Source organism: Cebus imitator, unplaced genomic scaffold (genome assembly GCF_001604975.1).
Source record: "Cebus imitator isolate Cc_AM_T3 unplaced genomic scaffold, Cebus_imitator-1.0 Scaffold128, whole genome shotgun sequence".
Taxonomy (NCBI): domain Eukaryota; kingdom Metazoa; phylum Chordata; class Mammalia; order Primates; family Cebidae; genus Cebus; species Cebus imitator.
Window position 1 is genome coordinate 1,211,924 of NW_016107443.1, and position 18,523 is coordinate 1,230,446.

At 35.8% G+C, this 18,523-nt stretch overlaps 1 protein-coding gene across 3 annotated transcripts in view; it reads left to right on the plus strand.

Moving 5' to 3' along the window:
- The window catches only part of CDKL5 (cyclin dependent kinase like 5), a 213,136-nt gene that overhangs the window by 137,078 nt on the left and 57,535 nt on the right, over positions 1-18,523 (plus strand). For all 3 annotated transcript variants that reach the window (XM_037742797.1, XM_017540632.2, XM_037742796.1), the window contains exons 6-10: positions 3,596-3,716; positions 5,633-5,692; positions 7,920-8,010; positions 11,662-11,851; positions 18,160-18,240. In XM_037742797.1, coding sequence (XP_037598725.1) covers positions 3,596-3,716; positions 5,633-5,692; positions 7,920-8,010; positions 11,662-11,851; positions 18,160-18,240 — 543 coding nt within the window. The remainder of the gene's footprint in view (positions 1-3,595; positions 3,717-5,632; positions 5,693-7,919; positions 8,011-11,661; positions 11,852-18,159; positions 18,241-18,523) is intronic.

The window sequence follows — 18,523 nt, forward strand, 5'->3', positions numbered from 1 at the left end:
TTTCTTGGGGAGCAGCTGACCTACAGCAGTTATTATGGTCAAGAATTTAAACAGATAAACACTTTAATAATCGTAGAAGAAACTAGAGCCAGGCAAACCTTTTAGCAGGTTTCCTTGGTGAGTAAACAGGTGGCTCCTACCAATTCCTATGCTATTGTCCAAAGAAGTTGAAGCTGGAGAGGTTTATGTTTGCTGCAGGTCTATACCCAGGTGCTTGCTATACCATAAATGACAGCATTGACATTGTCATAACCAAATGGAAAGCAGTATTGCCAAGGTAACTGACTAGTAATGTGGCTTTGAATGCATTCAGCCTTTACAAGTTATTTTTTGAAATAAAAAAAAAAAAATACATGTAATAATTTCATTACTAGAAAAACTGGGAAGTTGCTAGAAGGTTCTTTGTAGCCTTAAACCACTGCTATATGTTCCTTTTCCAGAATCTAAGTTTCTTTTTGTGTGTCAATTTATACATTCCTCTAAGGTAGCTTCCATACCAAAATAAAACTAAAAGTTGGTTTTTAAAAGAAAGTTCTATTAAAAAAAAGAATTGCTATATTAGAATTCCAGGGGAAATCAGATGTCCTTTATTTTAAAAAATTGTTTTTAGAGATGGGGCCTCACTATGTTGCCTACGCTGGAGTGTAGTGACTGTTTGCAGGTGTGATTATAGCACACTGCAGCCTCAAACTCCTGGGCTCAAGCAAATCTCCCACCTCAGCCTCCTGAGTTGCTAGGACTACAGGTGCGCGCACCACCATGCCTGGCTGCTCTTTGTTTTTTCATTATCACAAATAATCATGCAGTTTGCAGTTTACACTACCAAGTAAGAAAATTTTGACATCTATTTTAGTTTATCTTTTTTTATTTCTATTCTCATGGTGATTGTTCATTAATAATAATTTAGTATAACAAATGGAGAAGTCACCTCTGTGTGCCTGTTTCCTCACTGGGAGAGGCAATTTCGTGTGTCTGCAATCTCCCTGCTGGTAAATGGCTGAGCTGCTACTAGAACTGTCTGTCTGTCTGACAGTCAGGCCTAAGATTCGTCCTCCGACCCTGTGGTTCTTAGGTAGAACATGTCTGTCATACTTGCCACATTAGTGTCAGTGCCTTATAATTAACAGTAAGTCTCAGGAGAGCAAGGGGAAAGTGCTCTAAGGGGTAAGGGGCTGGTAACAGAGACCCAGGATTACAGAGGCTTAAACCTCTATAATCCTGGGTCTCTGTGTATACTACCCTCACGTATAAATACAAAGGTAGGGCAGTACAGGACTAGTGTGTGGCAGCTCTGCTCCACCACGCTGAGGTGTGACCCTTGTCCTAAAGGTCAGGATAGAGTTCCAGCTGTCACATCCCCTTGGCCAGGACATAGTTTCGTGACTACATTAGCTGCAAGGCAGAAGGGAAATGTACTCTTTGTTCTGGGCAGCTAGGCCTCCACTTGAAAATTATGTTCCTGCGGAGTAAGGGAAGACTGGATGCTGGAGGACAATATCTCTGCCACTTAGGAATTTAGAATGGAATAGGAAACAAGAGATACAATTTGTTTTCTATATTACAAAGCCTTCCTATTCCACCTATGCATTTGGGACTGCCTACAAATTTGTTAATTGAAAAAGGGATTCAAATGGAGAATCAAAAAACGATGCATACATACTTAAAATGTTTAATTGGTAATATAAATACTGTATGTATTCATTTACCACACTATAAAGGCGGGGTCAAGGGCTTTTGCATATTGCTCTTCTGAAATTCTGATGGGTCTTTTTTACATACATCATACCTGTAATGCATCTTTAACGTAAAGCAAATGCTCAAAAACATCTGCAAAGCAATCTCCATGCAGAATCCTTCAGTGGACATGCTTGTTCCCACCAGCACCCATCCCTTGCCAGTGTTTTGTAGTTGTCTCATATTTGATTAGATGGCAACAAGTTTAGTGGCTTCTCCTTTATTAAGCCTCTGTAAAGTATTCAACTTTGTTTTCTTATCAACAGCAACTCTTTTTTAAACAAAAACATTATTTCATTGGTTTATGTGGTATTTAATTATATTAAAATAATAAGTGCATCTCTCATGCCTATCTATTAATAGGCATGAGAGTAAATACAACTGAGTCTTTATAGGTATACAACTTGAATGGTGGGAACAAAATCGTGAGGCCAAATTAGTGCAATGAATTTCGAACTTTTTGATCTTACGGCCCCTTCACACTCCGAAAATTATTGGGAACCCTAAGAGCTTTTTATTTATGTGTATTTTATCTATTAGTGTTTCTCATATTAGTCATGACTGAGCAATATAAAAATATTAGTTCATTTAAAAATAACAATAAATGTATTGCCTGTTAACATAGATAAGTTTGTATGTCAGTTATTCTTTAAAGTAAAAAATGGCATTCCACGTAAAGCAGCTCGTTCAGCTTGCATCTCAGTCTTTCAAGTGCTTTTCCTCAGGGCAGCCATTGTACAGATGGCGCATGTGCACCAGGAGGGCTTTATGTGCAGTCTGCCATTTTATGCAGATTTCCAAAAAAGACATGTACTCAACAATTGAAACTTAGTCAAAGTAATATTTTGTACTGCTTCATCAAGGATGTCCTTAGAACTAAAACTTCTGTTTTCTTTTTTAGAGGCAAGGTTTAATTGGATTAAAGAATCCAATGCCTTGATTCATGTTGAGGTGCCAGCAGTTTACCTATTGTTGCTTTGTACCATCAGTGTAAATGCCAACGCAGTGAAAAAGGCCAATGTCATAGTCTACCTTATGAATATAGCTTTGACTTCATGGGCCCTTTGCAAGGTCTTAGATCCCACAGATCCACAGGTCACACTTTGAGAACTGCTGTCCTGGATGGTTGCCTACATAAAATAAGCTATGTTTGTGCCATGGGCCTTGTACTTTACAGTGGGAAAGGAGAATGTTTTGTTAATCTGGAAATTCAATAGAGACTGGCTAAGTGGAGTTTCCACATAATAAAAAATTGTGCATGAATTTTTTTTATAATGGTCTCTGACTCCAAATTAAGGTTTTGAGTATTGAATTGTATGGGGCCTGTGACTTTTTATTTCAACAGTATTTTCTGGTGGCCTGTTTGAATTTTTGTACTAAATGTATTGATCATTTTTAATTTTAGACATTTTTTTTCTTTTATGAGTATTACCCAGATCTTCCAGAAGTATTTTCAAAGCCAGATTTTTATCACAAGGTTCTATTGCAGAGATGTAGCACACTGTGTTAAAATGATTCTTTCCCCACTTTATACATTACAGTGTCATATTTCTACGTTGTATTGCTTTTCTCTTCAAATTATTCTAAAATAATGCCTGAAAACCTTAAAGGAGAGTGGAAAGTATACAGGGTTATTATTTGGGGTAGCATTAGGGAATAGTAGAAATGGAATTTCTCATAAAAGAAATACCCAATTTTAATCCTGATTCAGCATGAAAAAGTTGTATATAGAAAGCAAAACAATAAAAAAAAATACATGCTCTGTATTGGATGAATTATTCTAGGTGCATTATAAAATTGTTAATACATAATTTATGGGCCTACCCAATTTGGGAAATTAATGACTCTGTTTAATTTTTAGAATATGCTCGAATTGCTGGAAGAAATGCCCAATGGAGTTCCACCTGAGAAAGTGAAAAGCTACATCTATCAGCTAATCAAGGCTATTCACTGGTGTCATAAGAATGATATTGTCCATAGAGGTGAGTATGAGATTTTTTTAAATGGAAAATATTAAAACATCAAATAAAGTTAAGAGTATTTCAGACGTTACTATCTTAAAGAATATTTTCATAAGCATTGACATTGCCATTTAAATTAAGTATATTTTGGAAGTACAAGATATGAGAAGTCATTTGCTCTCTGAATCTCCTTTTCTGTCACCAAAAGAATGGATTACAAATTTATTTGGATATTGTGGTGAGATCTTTACAGTTGCATTATAGATCCACTCCCAACTGTAGAAATGCCTAGTGATATAAGAGAACTCAACAAGTGTGAACTTTGAAACTTACTTGGGTATAGGAGAAGAGCAAAATGTTGATCTCTATAGTCTTGATCCTGCACATAGACCAGGTAATGTGAAACAACTCCAAATCAGGCTTCATATAGGTGGTCCCTAAGTTCACTGGCTCCTATTGGCATTCATGTCTCATTCCTTCTTACACCAGCAATCTCCAGTGTGTACCTTCACCTCCTAATTTTCCCTACATGTTAGTGAAAAGTGCCCATTGTCTGCATTTGCAGGCATGATCACCCTGCAAAAAGGTCATAATTATACTCCCATAAACTGTTTTGTCCTTTACTGCCATGAAGTGGGTGGTTTATAGCAATGAAAGGGAAATTACTTGCTCAGCATCATCTTTGACTCTGTACCTATATCTTCTCCTGATAATCTCTCTTGCATTGCAGAGTTTTACAGTAGTGGGACACAAACTGATACAACAGTGACCCTAAATATTTATCAAAAAATATTGCAGTATCTACTTTTTGTCTTTGAATTAGCAGATAAAAGAATGCTATATTTTAATTTACCTATACATAAACGCACAAGGATATCACTTTAAAAATAGTCTCACTTGTTAGAATAATTTAAAGGTCATAGGAAGAATGCTAACATCTGTTATTCCTAGAAACAGTTTATACTTCTCTTGTATTTGATTCTCATAGCAGTTACTTTATCAAGGTTGTTGGTAGCATGGGTAGATCTCCACATCAACTGGACATCTAGTGTCTAGGGTAATGATTCTAGTAACAGTCTATAATGTAGTTTGAGGATATTAATGAGGATCCGAATTAGGTGCATTTCCGTCATGATGCTGTGATTTGGTTACGTGCATAGTGAATCAGTGGTTGCGAATTAATGGTAGAAACCATGATTTGAAATCTACAGATTTTACTACCTCTGCCCTTTCTCCATTTGCACTTCTACCATATGATATAAATGATGGGTATTCTACTCTAAAAATACAATTGTGAGATGCCTCCCAAGGAGAGAATTCAGCTGTATTTTCTGTGAATTTCTACTTAACTCCCACCATATCTTCAAAACATGGAAAAAATTAGAAATCTTAATTTGACTCATCCAGTGTGGCTTCAGCATTAGACATTGATAATTGTGAACCATGTGGAAAAGCTAAAGAGATGTAAATATAGAAATTATGTAGAAGAATGTAACAGAAAGCATATCTTGTATTTTTTCTCCAGTAAATATAATGCTAGCTATTTATTCTCATTTTAAAGTACTTGTGAGTGTAAATATTTTCTATCTCCAAAAATTGGTATTATTAGTATTTTATGAAGTAATAGTTTTTTTAAATGTATTGGCCTAGATTTAATTATTCTTAAAATTCTTTCAGAGATCCAGTTAATCCTTTTAATAGTTAAAAAGGAAAAAATTATTTTTGAAATTGTGGCCTGCATGTTTCTGAAAAAGAAATTCATTGAAACTTTTATGTACCAGCATAAAATGTGTTACTTTTCTTTTTGCTGCCACAGTTTTCTATTCAAATTACTCTAGATATTTCTAATTAGATGCTGTTGCAGTGATCTAACAGTGTCAATCAGGAGAACATATAACATTTTTACTAATTTTCCTTTTTTAATCTTGACACTCCAGATATAAAACCAGAAAATCTCTTAATCAGCCACAATGATGTCCTAAAACTGTGCGACTTTGGTAAGTTAAAAAGAAATTAAGTCCTGGTACTTAACAGAATTAATTTATTGTAACACATAGGTAGTTTTTAAAGGAATATTAAAAGTAATTAATATGTTTTGACTTAAATTGGTAGAGGAACATTCTGTTGAGTCATATGTTGAAAACTTGATTGCTAGAGGAGTACTGCTCTTTCTTTTCAGAGTATTGTCTACTATTTTAAAAAATTTGTCATATGGTTTTTGTTTAATAAGAATTAGTTCAAAGCAAATACACATATAAGCCTAATGCCTGATAACTTCACAAAATTTTTTTAATGTTGATAGTTGTTCCAGGTTTAATCATAAACACCAAAAGTATTCCTCTATAAATACACATAAGTCTTTTGTATATGCAATAGTTATATATCTATAAAGTCAAAAGACATTTTTAGAGCATTTTCATTTGTTCCCTCTAAATGTTCAGTGAATGGGATTAGTAATGTATAATATTCCAGCTCTTGATTGAATGTATAGGGAAATTTTTTTAGTTGTACTCTCTCCTAGTAGAAAATTGTCTATGTCTCCCATGTAGATAACTCTGTATTAATCTCAGTTAAACATTTAAATTAAAATAATTAAGAAAAAAATTTTAGATTGTATGTTAGGTTGTTTAGCTCATGGGTCACTTTTTAAAATTATAGTTTTGTCTAACCTGTATTCTGAAAAATAAACACTTGATTTTTTAAATGTCTTTTTTCATATTTAATATTTAAATGTCAAATATTTCATAATTACACATTCATCACCTATGCACTTTGTCCATTGTAGCAATTGGAAGCAATGTGTAGCTCTTGTCACTTAATATTTTCAAAGGTTTTGAATATTATCAATCTGTTTGCCTGAGAAAAAATGTTTTATGGGAGCTAATTTTCTCCATACTTTATGATAAGGACTAGTATGTAAAAGAGTCTTGCTATATCCTAAATTTTTAAAGAATGTGCTTAGGATAAAGGAAATATTGAATACTAGATCTAAAAGATTTTGATTGTAGCATTTTTAGCATTTTCTTAGCATTATGATTTTCAGGAATAGCATCTGTTTCTGATTTCCTGTCTGTAATTGTGATTACCACCCAAAACGGAGACTTAAGTTACTGAAAATATAAAGCAAGATATAAATATAAAATAATGCCTATAGAATGGTTAATAGTAGGAAAAGAGTACTCCTGGTCTGGCATTATTTCTCAGAGAAAAGGCTGTTGTGAATGGTCAGGAAGTTCCTTCTGGCAGCACCACATGTGACATTCTGTGTCCCGTGTATCCCTAGCAAGGACTTCCTAATTGTTTCCCCTCCCAGAGCATGCAGCTTTTGGTCTGACTTGAAGAACCCCATTCAAAAATACAAATATTTATTCAAAGCATGTCTTATGAAGAAACACTGATTATCCGAAGTTGGAGGTTTTGTCTTGTGCTGTGATTGTTGTTATTTATTGCTGTTTCATTTTAAGAAACGCTATTTTCCATGTCTCAAAACTGATGTACACCTTAATTTTTACTCTTAATTTTAATGTTCTGATTTGCTGTAACTGTTCACAGTGAACCTATGTTGTGTTTGGTGAGTTAGATGGATGATTAACTTATCCTCCTGCCTTATTTTGTGGCTATGCAGTGGCCCTAAAACCTTTTGAAAGGGTGGGGGTAAAAGTTGTGATAGAGTCTGTAATTGGTAACTAAGATATCCCTAATATGCTCAGTCATTAGGAAATTATACTAATTTTGGCCTGCTTTGTTTCCATTACTGTTTATGTTAGGGCCAGAACTGCTCAGCAACAATACATATGCAAATACTGTGTAAGTGCCACATAGCAAAATTAATGACCATCTACAATATGCTAGTTTGACTTTGATTTCTAGCTTTTGTGGGGACTTCATTTCATTTTTTTCCTAAGGTTTGGATTTATTGAGAGAGCTGATTTAAAAGTACACTCTGAATAATTATAAATGCATGGAGTGACTTTGAAAACATGGATTTCTTTAGCATAGTGAAGAGACTAGATTTGAAGCGAATACATTGTATGTCTTTCAATTGACATAGGAACACTCTACTAACTTTTTAAGATAAGGATATTATTAATAAATAGCCCATGCAAGAACAGTCATCACATTCTTTTGATGTTGTTTAAAGTATTACTAGCACTGAAATATTTTACCAACATGAATTATTATTTATTTTTCGAAGTTACAGCTTTGGACTTCTCTATCTTTCAGGTTTTGCTCGTAATCTGTCAGAAGGCAATAATGCTAATTACACAGAGTACGTTGCGACCAGATGGTATCGATCCCCAGAACTCTTACTTGGGTGAGTTACAGTCCCAAAATAGAATGACATCTCCACATCTGCTGATCCTATTGTCGTTGGCTTTGAGATCATCTATGGAAAATAAACCTCAGTTAATTAAATGTGTCAGTTACATATTGAAGTATAACAAACTACCTAAAACTTAATGGTATGAAATAAGCACTATTTTGTTTGCTTACAATTCTGGGTGTGGGGGCATCAGCAGTTTGAGTTCAGCTTGGTGGTTCTTCTGCTGGTCTCCCCTGGAGTCACTCATGGAGGTATAGTCAGCTGGCAGGTCATCTGGGAGCTGGTTAGTTTAGGGGTCTCAGATGGGTCAGAACATCTCTGATCCCTGGAGACTTATCCTCCAGTAGGCTAGTCCAAGTTTCTAAGTGTGATAGTTAGAGAATTCTGTGCTATAAAAGGGTGAGCCCCAAAGCAACAGTAGCTTTCAGGCCTTTTTTTGTATGGCTTTTGCCTCGTTGACCAAAGCATGTTGCATGACCAACCCCTGATTGATGGTATGGAGAAATCAACTCCACCTCTTGATGGGACAAATGGCAGAGCATATTACAAAATGGCATATGTATGGAAATGGAAAAAATTATTGTAACCATCTTTGCTAATAAACTTCCACATGAAAAATGTGAATATCCACACAGTTTGACATTCTGTCTTACCTATTTGTTAATTTATTCATTCATCAAATACTTATCAAGTATCTCTTACATCCAGCCATTTTGTCAGGCACATGGAGTAAATATTTAACCAGACTGGGTACAGTGGCTCATGCCTGTAATCCCAGCACTTTGGGAGGCCAAAGCTAGTGGATCCCTTGAGCTCAGGAGTTCAAGAGCAGCCCGGGCAACATGGTGAAACCCTGTCTCTACAAAAAATATAAAAATTAGACAGGCATAGTGATGCCTACTTGTAGTCCCATCTACTTGAGAGGCTAAGGCAGGAGAATCACTTGAATCCCAGAGGCAGAGGTTGCAGTGAGCTGATATCACACCACTGCACTCCAACCTGGGCATCAGAGCGAGACTCCATCACAAAAAAAACAAAAAACAAAAAAAACCAAAACAAACCAATTGCCATTTTTGTTCTGAACAGTGTAAATCCTATTTGATGATAAATGGCTATTCAAAATAGTGCTGTATTGACGATTTTATCAGTAACATCTCTACATTCATTTCCTTTGTGCCCACCCTTTAACTTTCAATGCTGTTTCATTCATCTATTAGCACCAGAAAAAGGTCTTCTGGTCAGGTTCTTTTCTTTTTAGTACATTTAACTTTAAAGCCTAAGAAGGAGCCTGTAGTTCTCATTAATAATTCTCTACCTACCCTAGTTGTAGGATTATTTTTCCTAGATTGTATTTCCTTCTTTGGGACCACCCAAGAACAGAGAAAGAAGCTATACTCCACAAATAAAATTAGATATAGTGATAATGATGACAAGTGAACAAATTGTAGGTTTCATTTCTTTAGCGTTCCATACGTGTATCTGGGAGACATGAGGAATTTAATTTTTAAAAATGTTTTTTATGTAATAGTAATATAAGTTTCTGGATTTTTTTCTGAAGAGCATGATGACTGCATGTTTAAGTTACTCACTGAGGGTTTATTTCGATATTAACTACTTATTTTCCACTATCTTCCAACCATCTAGTAGTAATTCTTGATTCATTGCTGACCTAAAGCCTGTAAGAATCATTGATATTACTTTTTGAAAGCTTTACTATTTTTTTTAATCAAAAGCTTGCTTTATCCTGAGAAACAAATGATGCTTAGTCACTTTATTATCTCTTCCATTGTGTGGGCAGAGTTTAGAATTTTTATGCTAATTTTTAATCTTAGAATTAGGATTGACTTTCTTTGTGTTTGTCTATATTTTTCCTGTGTACCTTTTGGACTCATTGGGATGCATAGTGCATTTTCTTTTGGGAAATTTGAATTTACTGGACACTTTACCAATAGAGAACTGAGTATGAAGTAGATCATTCTTAGAACCCCATCTGAGGACTCAAATGTAGTAGAAGGGCTTGTTGTAATATGGTGGTGTCTGTAACATGGCTTCAAGAAGTTTATCTTGAGGACAGCCTTATTGTGAATCTTCAGAGAGTATTTGCTGCCTAATAATACTTATAGAAAAACTAGAGTTATGTTTAGAGATGTGTGGTAGCTGCTGAAAGTATGGGGATAATGTAACTAAATTAGTGCTAAAATGAGCATTGCTAATTGATTATCAAGTACTAGTTGAAGACTGTATTAGTAAAAATCCCTTTGAAATCAGATATTTGGTTATACATTAAGAATTTAAATTTTATACATTCTCAAGGCTTTGTCCTTGACATTCAGAATCATTCCAGCTGCATAAATTATTCAAATCAGATGACAGAAGAAAAATAGCTTGTAGTGGGTATATGGAAAATTTCCATAAGTTTCTCCATCTAGCACTATGGAACAAATTTTCTCTCTCTCATACAGATAGGAAAGAAAGATCAGTATCTTTCCCTGCCTAACAAACTTACCAAAAAGATCTAAGTGAAGTTTCTTTGTGTGGTTCTTAGGTTGATATGGGAAGGAAATGAATAAATGAAATATTGACTTACCATTGCAATGATTTGTTATCCTAGAAATCTGTTCTGTATAATGTTAACAGTCCTTTGATTTATAAGTTTTGTTTCACTACTATATCATTTTGGCATTCCAGAATTTCATTCTATATTCTTTTTCAGATATTTTCTTTTGGCTTTCCCTTCTTAAAGCTTGGATTATTTATGTTTGAAACGTGTGTGAACATGCGCACTTTGTGTGTGTGTGTGTGTGTGTGTGTGTGTGTGTGTGTGTGGTTTCTTAATTTGCTATAAATAATTTTAACACTGTAGGTACTGGGAAATAGATATAAAACTGTTTTGAGGGTACCTAAATTTTCATATACAACCTCCATTTATCAATAATAGCAACACTCCTAAAGCCCTCTGGTAAACTCATACCCTAGAAGAAAGCTATAAACTCCTAAGTAAACTGGAAAATGTTTTGAGGGAAATAGCTACCATAAAGCTCTATATACATAGGCTACACATATTATGTTCAAATAAAAAATATGGTAGACCTTAGCACAATCTTAGCTATCAGAAACTGTGATGCTGAGTAATGGAAGGTTAAATAATATTCGTTGTTAAGAAAACACATAAGTCAGTCCATAGTAAATTTTAATAGACTAAACTCATAAAATGGATAAGATGTATCTTTTTGACATTTAGAGAGCTGAAGGATAATTATTTGTCTTAGAAAATACAATTCTTTGGAAGCATTTCATTCCCCTAGTGAGGTATTACTTGCCAGACATGTATACTGTATTAGGGTTTATTAAGCCATTCAGGTTTAAGATATATATATATATATATTTACATATATTTATGTGAATACTTTTCAAATTAGTGTATACTAAATTGTTATTAAATTGATGGCTTTATTAGCATAGGTTTATTCACCTGTGTTCTTATGATTTACTTTTCAGCCTTACCTTTTTTCACATGGAAGATTTTAATTGCATAAATATACAAGTTTGCTGCAAATTATAAATTTGTTCACAATAATTTGGAAATTATCAAAACACTGTATTTTTTCAGTTGCCAAAATAATCTCTTCCGTTATTTTTCAGCGCTCCCTATGGAAAGTCCGTAGACATGTGGTCGGTGGGCTGTATTCTTGGGGAGCTTAGCGATGGACAGCCTTTATTTCCCGGAGAAAGTGAAATTGACCAACTTTTTACTATTCAGAAGGTGCTAGGACCACTTCCATCTGAGCAGATGAAGCTCTTCTACAGTAATCCTCGCTTCCATGGGCTCCGGGTAAGAGGTTTTGCTGAAACCCAAAATGGAATCAATACTGCAATATTTGAATAGAATTCAAATACCATTTGAACAACAATGGAATGCTAAACTATCCCTTGAATGCTATTTCTTTTCCCATATGATGTTTATAATCCCTACCATAATATTTTATTTTGAAATCTTTTATAGTATTTGTGAATTTAAAAAGTGGTTAGAATTCAAATTCTCATCTTTTTTAAAATTTGTAAGTTCCAGTTTTTCAAAATCTTTTTTACTGTATACATTCTTACACTCTAAACTTTGGTTATCTTAGACTGTTTCTTTTTTGTTATTGTTGACAGTCTCGCTCTGTTGCCCAGGCTGGAGTGCAGTGGCATGATCTTGGCTCACTGCATCCTCCGCCTCCTGGGTTCAAGCAATTCTCCTGCCTCAGCCTCCCGAGTAGTTGGGACTACACGTGTGTGCCACCACGTCTGGGTAATTTTTTGTATTTTTAGTAGATACGGAGTTTCACCATGTTAGCCAGGATGGTCTCGATCTCCTGACCTTGTAATCTGCCCACCTTGGCCTCCCAAAGTGTTAGGATTACAGGTGTGAGCCGCCACACCCAGCCTAGACTGTTTCTTTATCCAAAATAGTAAGCATCCCCCAAATATACCAAATGTATGAATATTGAGCAAACATATTTGTAGTGATTTGAGGAGAGCCCTGAAAACTTGAATTCCCCAGATTTAAAGGTTCTTGTTTTAGTAAATATTTCTGGTCCACTGACAGTGAAACATCAAATCATCTTTTCCAACCAGTGTATTGCCTTGGGGCCATGAACAGTGGCTCACTCCTATAATCCCAGCACTTTGGGAGGCCAAGTTAGACGGATCACTTAAGGCCAGGAGTTTGAGACCAGCCCGGCTAACATGGTGAAACCCCGTCTCTACAAAAAATAGAAAAATTAGTCGGACATGATGGCACACACCTGTAGTCTCAGCTACCGGGGAGGCAGTTAAGAGAATTGCTTGAACCCAAGAGGTAGAGGTTGCATTGAGCTGAGGCAGCCTGGGTGACAGAGTGAGATTCTGTCTCAAAAAAAAAATTAATGTATTGTCTTGGGCAGCCTTTCCTAGACTTGACAACTTTGTGCAAGGCTTTTCTAAGAATATGCTAAATAGTGTCTTAGAAAGTATAAATTTTTCCCAAATGAGGAGGAGTCACCTTGCTGGAGTGCTCAGTGAGTTACAGGTTACTTCTGTCTTTCATCTACCCCAAAAACAACTTTTTTAAAGTTTTCAGCTACTTTTTTGGGCCAACATGGGACAATTGCTGGTCATTGTGGCAACTATAAAATAATCTCCTCACCATTTCCTTCCTTTCTCTGAAATGCATAATTCTCAAACCATGTTACTTTGCCATTTACAAAGTACTTTGTTTTTTTCTTTTGACTTTCTGGCCCTCAGTTAATTTCCCTTTAGAGACCACCACTACTCAAACCTGGGTGCCCAACCATCCAGCTCCTTCTAGGTGCAGTGAATGTGGGTGAAATGAATGGACAAAGGCCTACCAGTGTCTCTTTTATCTCCTCCTGCTCTCTCTCTCTCTCCCTTTCACATTGGTCTGAGTTACCTCAGGCAAGTTTGTCTTTTCTCCTTTTATTTTTGCTTTTGTAAGCCAAAAATTTGCCAGATATGACCAGTAATTGGGGTGACAGCAGCACATGTGGTTTAGCAGGTTAGCTCAACATTTTCAAACATTTGTTATACTAGATGTTGGAAATATGACAATAAACAGGATTTGTCCACAGTCTAGAAGAAAGAAAAATCTATTATATTCAGAAATAAAGTTAGTCATAATTAATGAATTGCATTTTCACTGAGAATCAATCTAAACTCCTTGCTGTAGACTATGAGACCTTCCTTGCCTGACCTCATCTCATACCTATCTCTATTCCCCCCATTCTCCAGATTCGCAGCACGCTTGCCTTTTTTGTTCTTTGGCTTCTGTAAACATTCCACGGTTTTTCCAGTTTCATCAACTTGGGACTCATGGCTTCCTTTCCTGGCAAGGTGCTTCCCTCGTGTGGTGCCTTCTCATTCTGTCAGTCTCAAAGAGTGCCCCTTTCTCTGGCCACCCAACATACCGCCCCTACCTCCTTCCTATTCTCTTTATCCCATAACACCCTTTTTTTCTATCATAGAACTTACCACAGTATGGAATGATTTTGTCTATTTCTTTACTTGTTAATTATTAACTATCTAGTCCTCCCTCACTAGAATTTAAATTTCTCAAGGGCAAAAATTAACTGTTTTATCATATCACAGATGTGTTTCCAGCATTTAACACAGAAACTACCATATCTAGTAAGTACGTACTACATATCTGAGAAGTGATTAACCCGTCTGTAGCATCGTCATTTAAGCTCAACCGTATTTTTTTTCTATTTCTCATGCTTCTTCTACCCTTTTACCTTTACCTAACCTTTGACCACTACCCCCAAACGGATCCCCTGATCTTTCTCTTTTCACTTTAGCCTTCTCACATTTCTCAAACCACACAATTCTCTTCTTTGTTTAGATACCTCTTCAAGATTGCTGAAAGTTTAAACTCTTTAGGGTAGCTTTAAAAACCCCTTCATCTTAGCCCTTCAGCCTCATCTCTGCCTCCCTGCTTGGCCCAGTGTATGCTCTTTGGCCACATTGAACCTCTCACCATTTCCTTGACATATTGCTTCTATAGTCTGCATTTCCATTTCTATAATGCTCCCAACACTCACCCCTCTTTCTTCTCCTCCTTCTTCTTCCCCTGGACTCAAGACAAATTTCTTCCCTCCCTGAAGGCCTTCTAGACTATTGGAGGGGAAACTGGTGACTCAATAACACTCTGGTCATACCTCCTCTGTAGCACCCATTGCATTCTCCTTTAAGTAGCTGTTTGCAAATATGTATCTTCACTGGACTAATGAATTCCCTGAGGAAATGAACTGTTGTGTTCACCATTATATTTGCAGCACACCTAGAATAGTGCCTGCTAGGCTGAATAGTGTTGAATGATTAAATATTTGATCTCAGGATTTTAACATTAACTGCTGGAACATTAAGCCTGGTTTGCTGGCTGACTTGTTCTTGGCCTGGTTAATGAGGCTCTATGCTGGATTCTCTGAAGAGAGTATAAACAGGTCTGACGTGCTACTTGGCTTTAATAACTTATAAACTAGCTGAAGAATTAAGACTTTCATCCACAAAATAATTAGAAAACAATACAGTTGATAAGAAAGCAGGGTATATAATAAAGTACTGCATTATTTACCACATTGTACAGTTTTCTAATGTATTTCCATATGGTTTAGAACATGAGAGTGTCAAATATTCTGTAAAGTTAGAAATCATGGTTGCGGATTCATTAGAGAAGACTTTATGGAGCATTTGACATTTGAAATGATTATTGAAGAACAAGGAGCATTTTGATTAGATAGGTCCCACAAAGGATATCTTTTTCTCATTTGTCTGTGGTCCTGTTTGTTCATAGTCTTCTTCCCTAAACAATATTATCTATAAAATGCTTGACAGCATATGACATTGCTGCTTACAAACATCCTTCAGGACAATTGCTGCCTCCATCACACTTTGACTTTTATAAACCTTAATACTTATACATTTTAGTCTGAAAATGTTTTTGGTATTTTAACTAAATGAGTTTAATCTCTTTGGAGGCTTGACAATATCTTTTGAGGGAGAAGTTTTCTTTCATGATGTTATTTGAGAATGTCTATGATAGATAGGTAAGCACATGGGACATGTAAACTGCATCTGCTGTTCACTACGGACTCACCAGTAACCAGTCCAGTGAGATGCGCATTTGGATTTAGTTGTGTAGAGACAGGAAAATCTACAAGATGATGCTATAGTGGTTTGCATTATTGTGATAAATAAAATTAAAAAATAGATAAAAAACAGTTGATGCCCCATAGTATAGGGCCTAGGCTCTGGGTTCAAGACCTGGATCCATATTTACTGTTTTGAATGATGTCAGGAAGTTATTTCACCATCCTGTGCCTCTATTTCTTCTTGTGTAAGATGATGATAACCAAAGGACTGCCTGATTGGATTGGTGTAAAGATGAAATATTATTTGTAAAATGTCCAGACCAGAACTTCACACATAGTGCTCAGCAAAGAGGCATTCTCATTGGATTAGATTGGATTGGCCACATAATTCAGAAAGAAACAAGACTGATAGGGATATACGTTAAACTTCTATGCATGAGTTTTGGCTGTTTGCTGAATTATTTCCTATTAGAATGGCAGGTCTCATTGAAAAGCATGTAAATTAATTCTTTGAAGTTAGGAGTTTGCTTGGTCATTTTTTATTGTAATATTTCTAATACCTTTTGACTTTCAGCACTAATTTTTTTATCAATGAAATTTGACTCCTAGAAAAAGAAGAGGGTATCTGGTAGCATAAGATAGACCTCATACACAAAATATTAAAATATACTGGTATAGGGTCTTTTATCACAGCATGGTTGGTGTCTTTCTCTTTGGGCTGATATTTAATGCTCCAGTAACATCAAAGGAAACCTCTGTACTTCCCTTAGGAGAGGCACCTAGGTTTAGAAAGAGTGTGGGTTTGGATCACAAGACTGGGTGCAAATACTAGTTCTACTGCTGTTTAATTATGTAACTTGCCTTGAACCAGTTATTTGAACTTTCTGATTGTCACCTTCTTCATCTCTAAAATAAGAATAATATATCCAGAATGCCTCACATAACATCACTTCCCTCAGAAATCAGTTTTAGGATATTGCCTTGTGCATCTGTGTTGAGTTCATTCTATTCCTCTATCTGAAAGGTGATGTCCTACTTTTCTCTCTGTCTTTACATTTTTCATATCTTTCAAAACCCAGTTCAGTTATTACCTATGGGTTCTTTCTCCATGGCCATAAACCACCTTGGTCTTTCCTTTCTGTGAGCTTCAACTAGAATTTATGGTTGCACAGTTTAACACTGATTGCTTTCCCAACCAGACAGCCAATTCCTCAAGAGCAGGGTTTGGGTCTTACTTGTATTTTTTGTCTCCTGCTGTCCAGAGCATGGTGTGGAGATGATGTCGTAATCACTCCTGAAATACCTTGTTTGAAATTTTACTATATAATTCCTCCTTCCATTTACTTATTTAATGTGTTTAGGGATTTTAGTACTTTGAAATGCTTGTATATTGGTATAGAGGAAATAATATATGGAAGCAGACTAGCCCTCACATTTGGAAGGGAGTACATGGCATTGGGCTTTGCCAGTCATGTTACTTAGTACTTTAACATCCACTAGATATTGCAAAATCTGAGTTGGCAGAGGAAAGAACAGAAAGTGCATCTAAATAAACTTGACCTCTTCCCCTCATTTTATTTAAAAATACATTTGTTAATCTGGGAACCTAGCTTTGTCTTTGGTTCCAGCTTTAAAAAAGGAAGGATTCGAAAACAGGTCATTATAAGAGCATATTAAAAGCGATGATAGAATGTGTGTCTGAATTCACTCTCTACTTCTGTGACCTTTTAGATACTGGCCACTTACTTTCTCTTTTTTTACTTCTGTTTTCAAGAGTAAATGGTATGTTTTTGTTAAGAAGCTATGAGAATTCTATCTGATGTCTTATAATATCCCTTCTGCTAGTCCCTCAATTACTATTAGTAATTAAGAATCATGTGTATAAGGTATTAGAACTAATTGTGTAAGCAGATGATATTCTATTTTACTACATAATTAGTTCAAATGTTTATATTTTAGTTTGTTTCACATGCGTTAGTATTGTCTGCCTAGATTTAAGTATCATCTTTTACCTGTGAGTTTTCCTGTTAATTGACACCCAGTCCCATTAATTCATATAAAAATACACAGACAACTGGCGTAGTGGCTCACACCTATAATCCCAGCACTTTGAGAGGCCAAGATGGGTGGATCATGAGGTCAGGAGTTCAAGACCAGCCTGGCCAACATAGTGAAACCCCATCTCTACTAAAAATACAAAAAATTAGCCAGGTGTGGTGGCAAGTTCCTATAATCCCAGCTACTTGGGAGGCTGAGGCAGGAGACTTGCTTGAACCCAGGAGGCGGAGGTTGCAGTGAGCCAAGATAGCACCACTGCACTCCAGCCCGGGTGACAGCACGAGACTGTCTCAAAAAAAAAAAAAAATGCGTAGACAACAAAAGTAATATACAAGTATGAATGTGACTGGGATTGGCATTTTTGCTCCTCTGCTCCCTTCTGCAACATTCACAAGCACATGCACACACATATCCTTCCCTAAATGTTAACATTACCATTGTGTTGCTCTTACAGTTTCCAGCTGTTAACCATCCTCAGTCCTTGGAAAGAAGATACCTTGGAATTTTGAATAGTGTTCTACTTGACCTAATGAAGGTAAGGCAAGTTGATATTATCTCTATAAAATATCTTTTGGTTTGTGGATTCTTTTATGTCTACATGTGACCATAGCCTGCTTTTATGAGTGAAATGTTAGAAGATGTGTAATGGCAAATCATGGGGAACTATGTCATATTAAAAGGCATGTAATTTATTTAAAATTACAATGGGATCTGGTATTGTCACAGTCCATCTAGACAGAATCATGAAATCCCTAAATGACATTCTTAAAATGGACAGAAAAATAAAAATCTGTTAGCACACAAGAGCTGTTCAAGCA